This window comes from Rhodamnia argentea, chromosome 2 (genome assembly GCF_020921035.1).
Source record: "Rhodamnia argentea isolate NSW1041297 chromosome 2, ASM2092103v1, whole genome shotgun sequence".
NCBI classification, from domain to species: domain Eukaryota; kingdom Viridiplantae; phylum Streptophyta; class Magnoliopsida; order Myrtales; family Myrtaceae; genus Rhodamnia; species Rhodamnia argentea.
The window spans coordinates 34,334,477-34,346,199 of NC_063151.1; the positions used below are offsets into that span (position 1 = coordinate 34,334,477).

An 11,723-nucleotide genomic window follows, 5' to 3' on the forward strand; every position below is an offset into this window, starting at 1 on the left:
ACGCACTCAAAAGAGTGTTCCACGAGAGAGTCAAAGAATTCTCTGACATCAACACTTGTCTACACAAGTTCCCAGGGGGGATGGCATTAAGATTAGTCAAATTCATATATGTGAGTCCAAGTGCTGTTTGCTCCTGCTCATTCTCTCCAATTTGTCCACTTGTGCTCGCACATCCATATTCACGAGCCTTTTGACGATCTCTCCAAGGAACAACCACGTCGCTCTCTTCATAGGCCTACGCCAACGACCAAGCAGATTTCAATTCGTGCTAAAGCGATCAACGAATTTCGACCAACGTCACAATAATCGTTCAGCATCCGCGCAAGAGCATTCCCGAGCCTAGCCGTGAAGTGTTGTCATTCTAAGGAGTCCCAAACTCGTGGCTGTTCCGAGGATTCCCAAGCCGAGCGTGCCTCCTGGCCTAGGCGATCGGTCCAAGCTTGGTCGTCAAAATTTGGTAGTTCAAATTAGGAGAGCGAATCTTGGCAAAACAATTTGTTTAAGGTAAATTTACTACCTTGGACTTTTGAATATTTTATTGCTTATCTTGGAATATATTTGCATATTTTAAACATATATTGCATATCTTACCCATATTGCATCAAAATGGATATCTTTTTCAAAATGCGGGTAGATTAGGAAAATTTCCTTTCCTAATCCGCAACTTGTCACATGATCGAGAAAGTCCATCTTTAAGATTATTGATGGAATACTCGATTAGGCAAAGATTTGAGTTCAATCGTTAATCGTAGGATTAGGAATTAAAGATTGACTCAAATATTCGCGAAATATTTCAAAACTTGATTGATATATCCACTTTCTTGATTGACATTGATTGACATATTCACTTTCCTCATTTGATTTGAATTGTTTGATTGTCATATTTTTTTAGAATATATCCGTAGTATGATATAATCTCGAAAATTCTAAAAGATTTGCATTCATTCATTTTGCATATCTGAAAATTGCATCTTTTTAAAAAATAACATCATGAAGATATTGCATATCTAAATTTTTATTTAGGTTAGATTGCATACTAGAATAGAAATTGCATGTTTAAATAGAATCTCATGTTTAAAATAATATATCTTCAATATATTATGGTTTAGGTTAATTTGAACTCTAAAATATGCAAGATAGATATTATTTTGGCATAGTTCTATTTTAGGAAATTAATTCATCCGAAAATATAAAAAAAATCATTCATCCTTGCCACGTTATCCATGCCACGCCATTATTTCTTGCCATGTCATATTAGGTTGCATTTTAGCTTATATTGCGTATTAGAATTGCATGTCTAGGTTTTAATTAATTTACATGTCACGTAGTTAATTTAATTAAACCATGGTCTCACTTGCATATTAATTTAATTTGCATGTCATCTTGTTTAGTCTTGCATTTAATTCATAACATTGCATTGCATATAGTATAGTTTTTCATGCATTCATAAAAAAAAATCAAAAATAAAAGAACTATCTTGTGTGGCGCATGCTCTCTTGATTATATTGACTTCTGGATGTTCATTAATTGATTGTGCACCCGCATGATAACCTTTGTTAGTGACTTAGGTTAAAATCAATTAATATTGCCTTCTCAAATGATTTTTCATGAAATAAAATGGTATCAAAAGGGCGTTAGAGTAATCAGGCGTAATCAAGTCCCCGGACTCTAAATCTCTGGTTCATAGGAATAAAATAGTTCTCCCGCTATTTTATTTAGGTTTCTAATCGACCTACCATAAATGATTAGTGGCGGCTCCAAAATTAAAATACATTGCATGTTAATCAATTGAACCTCAAGTTGCGATTTGGTATGGGCTTGGGAGAGTCCGAGTTAGGTTAGTTAAATAATTAACCCGATAATCCATTAGCCTGGAAATTTTTTGAATTTTTAGGTTGCGACAACTAGCCATGGCTCGCCGATTACAAGGGTGGAAGAGGAAAAAATAAGGAAAAGAAGAAATATTTCGCTACGTCAACGTCTGTTTGTCGGCCAAATGGACTGAATTGGCAAAAATTGAATAGGAACGGCAAAAAGTTTTAGGAATGAATTGGCATAATTGCAATAGGGTTATGTCACAATTGCAATAGATTTAGGATTTCTTTGATAATTTTCCCGAAGAACATTCGCTCACAGTTTGGCAGTCGTGATCCCAAATTGAAAGACCCTTGCCAAGAAACGATATACTTGTTCGTCCATGCGCCCAAATTGCTTTCCCAAACAGAGACGTCGAAACGGGAGTGCTTTGTTTATCGCAAATAATGACCGGATTACCTATACTTCCCATACATTAATCTAAACCGTGGGCACTCATTGTCAAAGAAAATTAAAAGGGTGTTGAATTACGATTTTTTGAAGGGGAGGATTGTAGAAAGCAAAGGAGGTGTAGGCGGTCATGCTCATGCAACTAGTCGCGTTTATTGACTCGAGTTCATGCAAGTTTCAAGCTTGCAGTAGCTTTGACTCTGCAAAATTTTGAAAAGAGTTTTGCGCCGGGATGGTACAGTGCTTCTGTGCAAAGGCTTGGAGACAGAACCAGTACATCATCATCATGGTTTAGGTGGGCAATATGAATTTGGTTCCACCATGACTAAAAAGACGGAGCTCTTTTTGGATGCCAGACTGTTTCGACAGACGAACGTGAAAGGACCTAGCATGCGTTTGTCCTAACAAGATCGATGCTCATGATCAATGTCCCGACGAACGAACACGCTGAAACTCGCCTTGGACTGACCTCTCGTCGTTTTACTAAGCGGACCCTGGACATGGAAGGACTAAACAACCGATCAAGTCGGAGAAAGGGAGAGAGATTTTTGGAGAAACAGAACAAAGTCAGTTGCTAGGACTGTGTTTTGGGTTCAAAGTCATGCCGGTCTCACAGAAAATCCTCCCAGTTGAGGAGCTACCCTTGTCTTGTTTATGCATATACGGATTGCTTCTGAACTTTCTCACGATCGCCTTGCTCGATCATTTTGGAGCCACGATACGGAGCCAATGATCTACTTACACTACAGTGAATCTCCAAAATGCAGATCCAAAAGGGAACAAAATTGTTTAATCACGGTATTCTCAATCCCATGCGCGCCTGGATTAAACTTCGGTGGACTGCCCAAGTTGATGCTTGAATGATGGGTAAAGGATAAATGCAGAAAAAAGGTAATTGAGCACAGAGTAAAGCAACAAGCATCACAAGCAATCGGAGCATGATATGCAGTACATCAAGCAGGAGAGTTGCAATTTTAGCCCTAGAAAAACTACAAATTCTCTAGACTTGGTACCGGAGTGAGCACTTACAGGGAAGGAACTGGAAAGAACAATTGGGAATATACCAAAAGAAAGCAGAAGTGCAATTTTGGGTTAAGCATACATGAGACTTAACTGAAGATTAACCTCTTTTAGAGTTTCAGTGCCAAGTCAGGTGCTGAATTGCCTGCATCAGATGGTGGATTCACCCCGACAAAGCTTATGTTAGAACCTCCAGTTAGCACAAAACTCGGTTGAGGAGCGCGTGCTTGTGCCCCCTGACGGAAGCTGCCAGGCCACAACAGCTCAACATCGTCATCTTCTATGAAGATCGGGACACCTAGAAAGCCGTCTCCGAATCTCGGACCGCTGCTCAGATCATGTGGTCTTGTCGGTTGCAACATGCCTTGGTGCACCTGGTGCGTGGAGGAATGAACTTTGATCCCCAGATCCCTGAAATTGGGGGGCCCGTGCAAAGGCAAAGACGCCAAGCTGGAATATCTCTGTGAAGTAAACATTCCCATCCTCATGGCCTGCTTTGCCAGGGTCCTCTCTCTCTTGTGAGCGTTCTGATGGCCGCCGAGTGCCTGTGAGCTGAAAAACTTCCTTTGACAGTAATTGCAAGAAAAGACTCTAGGAGTGGTTGGTCCTGCAGCTGCCGGATGAGATTCGGGCTCATTGCTACAGTCGCTGGTGCTCGAGAAGGCAACTCCCGCCGAATCCCTCCCGCTGGACTCGTCGTTGCTGCAACCGAGGCTTAAGTCTAGGAATACAGTTTTGGAACCTGATCCGACAGCTGAAGGGCTGATGAGATGAAAAGAGTTAGCGAGGTTGTCGTTGGAGGGACCCTTGGAGGGCTCTTGATTGGATAGATTGGAGGCGACTTGGCTGCTAATCTCAGAGTCATTTTCCGAGACGGCCTCCAGTTCCAGATCAATGGTCGGTTTCATTACTGAGCTGTGTAACTTTAAGGCCAATGACAATGTGATGCTGAAGTTTTAGTTGAGTAAGGGTAACAGCATGCCGAGCCAGTTGTACTGACACCAAGAATCCGAGAGGATGGTTCAACTTTTCACCTGGGTAATTGAAAACACCGCGTAAGAGACAGCTTATGTCTATGGATCTTGTAAGTAAACTTCGAACAGAAAACTCTTCATAAAATTCAGCATTCTGAAATTGAAATGACAGGGCTTCAAAGTACAACATATGTGTGATTGACAAAGCATACTGGAAACCAAATATTAGTTCAAATTACTGCTTAGAGGATAATACAGTGGCAAAACAAAAGCAAAAAGCACATAGTAACAAAGCAAGCAGTTCATTTCTCATTGTTCTTTAGGATTAGCAAAACTTACCAGGACTTGGAGAAGCAAAATGGAGTATATTTTCAAGCTAAATTATTCCTGATCCCGTGCTTCAAATGAACTCGGAGACCAGCAATAATTTTTCCGCTCGTCTTTATATTGAAAGCTCCCCATATCATAAAGATCTAGCATCAGCTCTCTAGTTTGAGCGAAGACCAATGACTATGACCTTGCGACTGAAAGGACATAGGAGCTCATTCACAAGTTACAACCACATGAAAAAGTAAGAAATTGCCAGGAACCATCACTCTTAAGGACTGAAGCTTCATCAAAGACGGTATGGAGACACAGATGCTTACCAACGCTACGGGCTACATCGATAACTCATTCTCACATTTAACTTGTCATCTGTGAAAGTCTTTTCTTCGGACAATATCGGCCACTAGACAAGCTGCTAAGCTCAACTGGCTTGTGACTGCTCTTAGCCACTAGAGTTTCATTGCACAGAGAACCCCATCTACAGAAGGTCTCGACAATTCACTAGCAAAACAAGGGAAAAGGTAAAAGGGTCTTAACAATTCCTTTACTTGACTTCTTGATCTTGAAGAAAGGTAAAGATCAGATAAAGCATAACCAAGTATAGAAGTAATCACCATGTGAAACACCAAGAACCCGACAGTCAAGATGGGAGGAGGAGGAGGAGAAGGGAGCTCTGCAGGAGACTGCAATCCAGTCAAAGTAACGGCCTTTTAGAGCCCAAAAACAAAATTGAAGTACCCAACAGGCCAACACTGAGTCACTCTCTTCATTTGCAATCACAAATAGCTAAAGCATGGCAAACAGATATCAGGAGGGGCGAGAGAGAGAGAGAGAGAGAGAGCATACACCATGCGAGGCACGAAATCAGATGGAATTGGAAAGCTTCTAGGTTGCTAATTCTCGGTCGTACGCATGCTGGTGATCAAAGGAAGGGACGGACTGTTGTGCGGGTAGTGCCATAAATTCGCGAGACAGAGATCGTGAAGAGTGAGGAGGTTGGAGCAGGGAGCAGAGAGTTGCAGATTTGCAGAGACATCGAAAAGGGAAAAGAACTGATGTGGAAATGGTTCAGAGTGTTTTGGTTGATGACCGCTGATGTATAATTATGGGAAAAGCAGAGGTAACAAGGCAGAGAGCGGTGGGTGGGGGGAGACAGTGGTGGGGACGTCAGTGAGAGTCAGAGCAAAAGAAGAAAAAAAGTTTGCCTGTGCAATTTTGATTTCAGACAACGAAAAAAAGCAGCGTACGCATTGCTTTTTTTTAGCTTTGGTCTTGTCTACTGCACCTGCGTACTCTCTTAAAATCCTCCTAAGAACACAGATAAATACGCCATAATGGCCATGGATGGTGTGCGTTAATCGAGCAACTTGAACAGTCGCCAGACCCCGGCTCCTTAGCAGAATTAATAAAGTTGCTGTGTTACTGTTCACTTGAATTTCGCTGCAAAATGGTGTTCGGTCCGCCGACTCTGTTCCATCGTTCCCTAAACTCGCCTTAGCCTTTGCTGGTTTCGGCTTTCATGAGTTGCAGTCTTTCGAGTGCCGTTAGACGGTTGGTACAGCAGACGGTGCTGAAGGCACGACCACTAGGTTTGGATTCCCAAACCTTCACCTGCAAAGCAAAGTTTCAAATCGGACGGAAGAGAGATTGGCGCATCAAATTATAGACAACCGGAACCGGTACTCCCCATCTCTCCCAGTTGAGCCTCTATGAAGCAAAGCGTATGAGGAACTGGGTGGGTGCATCGGCGACTCTCTTCGAGCTCATGCAAGAGAAACCGAAAGCCTCTCTACGACCACAGAAGTTATCCCGAGGCTCTCTGCTTTCATGTCCTAATCTGTTTTAGCAAAGGGCAATGGGAAAGTTAACATGACGTACTCAAATCACATTCATTGCCAGCGTACCTTGTCCGTTCGGTTGTTGGCATTAACCCAACAACAAGATCTTATGCTCACCACCGTTGCGGTAAAATTCCTAGAAACTTAAAGGTGCTTTCTTTGTACCCAATCCTGGGTCCGACGCAAGAAGTCTCGGCTCCCTAGCTGCTGCCAAAGGACAGAGCCATTAAAGGAGCTGTACCTTCTGGTGTGGATTTGTGCGATTGGTGTTCCCTCTTCTTGTTTGATGCCCCATCGATGCTTGCATACTTTTTACTCGTCTCCCTCGTCTGTTTTCAAGGTTAATAAAGCGAAAAATATCAAATCGATATATTTATAATAAATTTATTTATATTAATATTTTAATTATTAAAAATATTAAATTAATATATTTATGATAAATTTATCTTCCATTAGTTTCCGTTAAATTGAATAATTATTACAAAAAAATTCTAAACCGATATACCTATGAAAAACAAAATGTGAAAACCTGAATATTAATACACCCGCCAAGTGGCTCGTGTCGTCAAACTCAAAAATTTGATGGCAAAATTTAACGACAACTAAAGAAGAATAAATTTATCACATGTTTACCAGTTTTGAGTTTTTAATGATCAAAAAAATTAATTTGGAAAAAATTTATCATATGTGTGCCAATTTTAGTTTTTTCCTTGATATTACTCTTAATTTTTGCTCATGCCAGATGACAGTAGAATGATTTGAGATTTCCCTCAAATGCTGTTCTTGTTACCTTTGCCATCATTCCTGTGTAGGTTGAAAATCCTAGATGATGAATCATATCTTAAAAGCAGGTGGTCATCAAGTGTTGCGCCTGGGGAAAAAGCGAGATTATGCCCTAAAGCGAGATTATGCCAACACTAGCGTGCTCCTGAAATTCATTTAGTTAAGCAAAAGTGGCAAACGAACAAACAAAGCAACGTTGAGAATCTAACAGTTGAAATATGTTCTTGGTGACTTCAATCTCAATCATCAACCCTTTTTTGAATGAGGCATCGTGGTCTGAAAAATAACCGATTTTACCTCCTCACATATCAAGCAAATTTATCAAGTATAACAATGCCATGTATCTTTTCTAGTACCGGCCAGAGAATTAGCAGGGTGCACCAGGTCCGATTGATCGAGGGTACCAAACCAAACAAACCCTAGACTGACCTGTTCAAGGCCGGTTCTAGAAAGAACTTATTCAATTTTCGATTCCGCTCACCTAGGGCCGGCACAAGATTGGTTCATTTCCCGATTTCAAGGCCTGAACCGTCGTTTCCACCCCGAGAACGGCTTCACCCAGTCCGGATTGAATCAGTTCTAAACCAGTTTTGAAACTCTTTCATAAAAAAAATAAAATTACTTTTGCACCCATCAAGTATTGAACCATGATCTTTCACGTGAAGAAACGACAACGTAACTACTTGACCGACAAATATTTCTGTAGTAATAAAGCAACAATAATATATTACATGAATTAGGTTTTTTCAACCCAAAACCTAAAATGGGCAGATCCCGGATTCTAATGTCATATGGACCACGATGCCGATTTTAGGCCGGGTACCGACTCGTCCTGAAACTAATCACCCAGCGGAGACTTCCGTCCTTCTAGCATAAAGGGGAAAAAAACACTTGTAAAATCAACCCGGGTCTGCATTAATAGTCTCGTCGATTTATTTTGTCCACACTGTCTCAACTCGCTGAGTCACTGTCCTGCTGTGGTCCTAAGCCCTGAACGGCTCTTTGCGTGGAGAAGAGCTCGATATCATCTCCATGCGATAGTGCTCATCTTCGTCCCTCCTCGAAAGAGAGTGATCATCTTTACTGTGATATCTTTAAAGAGCGACACTATTTTCACCTCTATTTTAACTACCACACTCCTTTTTCTAGTTAAGTTATCAAAATACTCTCATCTCTCTCGTCAATTTATTGTTTCTTTTTTTATCAAACTACTCCACAAAATTACTTTTATTTCTATCATCTCTCTCATTAATTTCACAATACTAATGCTCCATGACACCCATCAAGATATCAATTAAAATTCAATTTAATCATTTAGCCGATCTTGATAATTTCGAAAAATAAAAATTGATCAAAAAATAGAAAAGATTAATTAGTTAAAAGCATAATAATATGTCAAACATAGTTATATATAGATATGCATTAACAAAGGATAAGCACATAAAGGACAAAACATGAAACTCCTTGATGTTCAACTCCTGCTATGAATAAAGTAATTAATATCGATTGTAAATTCAATCTCATAGCAAGTGGATAAAAAATTCAAAATATGCTTAAAACTTTTCCCTAAAAAAATCTGACGCGAGTTTGAAAGTGCAAAATGTGTACAATCAACCCCATCTTGTAATTCATATTAAAATATGAAAAGCTCAAAAGAAAGCACAAATAAGTAATGTCTAACTTTAGAAACATACAAATTTATTTATGGAAATCACCCACAAGGTCAAAAATCTGCTTGATAATTAGATTGAATTTCAATTTTTGACTTTGAAATAAATTTTTCCTCAAACTATTTCATAGAAAATAGACAGCTAATTATGTGTTCATAAGCCATTATAATTAGAAATTTCTAACATATTAAATAACTTTTTAATTAAAAGCATGAGACCATAAATTAAAAATAACAACATTTTCTAGGAAAAGTTATAATATGATGCATTATAGAATGATATTTTATTAGGTGTAATTTGACATTTATATTGCGAAATTGATATTTAAGAGAGAAAATAGAAATAAAGGCAGTTATGTTAGTTATGTTGATAAAAAATAATAATAAATTCAAGTTGGAGAAGGATATTTCGGTCTATTGATTAAAAAGATGAGCGGCTTAATCAAAATGAGGGTGAAAATAGGTCGCCCGTCTCTAAACCTTGAAAGACATTTGAGTCAACTCAAGCTAAGAAAATCCCCATCTGTTTGATTTTTTTCTTCTTTTTTCTAAAAATCCATCTTTGATTTTGGAAAAATTACCCAATCAATCATAAACCTATTGGACGAATGATGAGAAAATTATCAAAAAGGTCTTAAACCTATTGCAATTTTAGTAATTCAGTCATAAACCTTTTTTTTGCTAATTTGGTGCTAAACTTATGAAATTTGTGCAAATGCAATCTATTTGACCAATCGGCGCCGATGTGGACTTTTTTTTTAATAATATTTCAATAATTTTTTTGAATTTTTTTATGATTTATTTTTCTTTTCTTTTCTTTTATATTTTTCCCCCGACCCTTAGGGCTGGCAAGGGTCGTCAGTCCCGGGCGACAGCCGCAACACCCTCGCTCGCCTAAGTGTTGGGGAAAAATTAAAGGAAAAAATAAGAAAGAAAAAAGTAAAAGAAAATTAAAGTATTATTTAAAAAAGTCCACGTCGGCATTGGACCGCAAAATGGATCGAATTGGCACAAAATTTTAGGATTGAATTAGCAAAAAAAAATTATGACTAAATCCATACAATTGAAATAGGATAAGGACTTTTTTTGTAATTCGGTCCTAAACTTTTCGATTTTGTTGAGTTTACTCCTAAACCTTTGTGAGAAACTTCAATATAGCCCTTCCGATCATTTTCGCCAAAAGTCATTGACGTGACGGTTAGCTATCATCGTTCGTCCTACGTGGCACACCGCCACGTCGAGGTTTCCTGGAGAAAATTAAATTCGTTTATGGTGGGAAATGAACTTACAACCTCTTGAAAGGCTAGTCATCCTTTTACTATTGAGCCGACCACTCCAATGGAGGAAAATTACCAACAAAATGCTAAATCAATTATAATTGTGCCAATTCAATCAATTTTTTTTTCCAATTTAGGTTGTGCCAATTCAGTTTATTTGGCCAGCCGTCGCTAACGTGACGTCGTCCACACCGATGTGGATAATTTTTAATTATAATGTAATACTTTTTATTTTTTATTTTTCTTCATTTATTTTTCTCTTCCCTTTTTTTTCCTTCCCACTAGCCAGCGAGGCCATTGTGGCCCTCGCCCAGTGGCCAGCAAGCTACGGGGATATTTAAAATTGAATTGAAAGAAAAGGCTTAAAATTAAGTTGAAACAATTATAATAGATTAAGAATTTTCTCGATAATTTTCTCCTGAGATGGTTCACGTTCATTTGTACTTGATGATATTTTTTTCCTGTATAGTAGCGTCGATAATGGTTATCTAAACCTTCTAACTCAATAAACATTGTTATCTAAATCTATCGGAGGCGTAACCCTTTTTAAGGAATCTGTTGGATTTTTCGTGCTTCGCGTTCCTGGAGGGCCTTAAACAAAACACCGATGGGACTCATAACGTACGATACGATGTGTTGGCTTGGCAGAACCCAAAGTACTCTTCTTTCTGCCCACATCCACATGAGACGCACGAACCAATAAGATCATTAATTAATAATTAGCCCATAAAACAAAATAATTAGTCTTCCCAGCTATAATCTCAACAAAATCTCGAAAGGCGTTTCAAATTGCACGTAGAAAAGCGCCATGGTTGATCCACTTCACGTGTTGCACTGGCACATAACCCTGGTCTATAATAGCTTTTAACTTTGTACCCTAGAAAAAGGGGGAAAAGAATTCTATTAGGCAAGCACCTCGTGAATAATTATTAAGTACCCAATTAAGAAAATACTGCAGCGACGCTGTAAAGTATGTGATCGGTATCCTGAAATTAGAATATTTATTTTGTACAATACTTCTTTTTTTATCGAATATTTTATGCTATACTTAGTAAGTGCCTAACAGTACTCTCTCGACAAAACCCATTCTAAAAATTGAGTAAGATAATGTCAGTCAAGCGAAGAAAAAGAAAATAATGATGGCAAAAAAAAAAAAAATGAAGCATCTTCGACCCACACACATAATAGCCTTTATTATTATGTTCTTCTTCACCTTTATGAAGTTATAGCTAAGTTACTATCTTGACCATACATTACTTATCAAATTTCGGACAATATCCAACGGTCGAAAGAACTTTTGTATGATGTTGAACTTGCAGATCTATTGTTGAGTTCACAACACGTGAGATGAAAAAAAAAATTATGAAAATATTTACTTAAAACGAAGCGAGAGAAAGAGACACAAGAGAACGGTAGCATTATGGGAAACGAGATGGAGCTAAGGCAAGCCGCCCTACATATAAGGCAGGCTGAGGATAAGATATATGCTATGTAAATTTTATGAATTTATATACATGTATATATATATATATATGCGCGCGCTTACATAAGTAAAAATGCATCGATAAAA

The 11,723-nt window shown here is 38.5% G+C and overlaps 1 protein-coding gene across 2 annotated transcripts; it reads right to left on the minus strand.

Moving 5' to 3' along the window:
• Nucleotides 1-3,172: 3,172 nt before the first annotated feature.
• LOC115735121 (zinc finger protein 4-like) lies at nucleotides 3,173-5,767 on the minus strand. Of its 2 annotated transcripts, XM_030666414.2 has the most exons (3): nucleotides 5,433-5,767; nucleotides 5,201-5,269; nucleotides 3,173-4,319 (listed from the first exon to the last, which is right to left on the minus strand). In XM_030666414.2, exon 3 carries the CDS (start codon nucleotides 4,191-4,193, stop codon nucleotides 3,396-3,398), a length of 798 nt encoding a protein of 265 aa, XP_030522274.1. In that variant the 5' UTR covers nucleotides 4,194-4,319; nucleotides 5,201-5,269; nucleotides 5,433-5,767; the 3' UTR covers nucleotides 3,173-3,395. The 2 variants fall into 2 exon arrangements, with proteins under 2 accessions (XP_030522274.1, XP_030522193.1); XM_030666333.2 differs by lacking the exon at nucleotides 5,201-5,269.
• Between the last annotated feature and the right edge of the window lie 5,956 nt (nucleotides 5,768-11,723).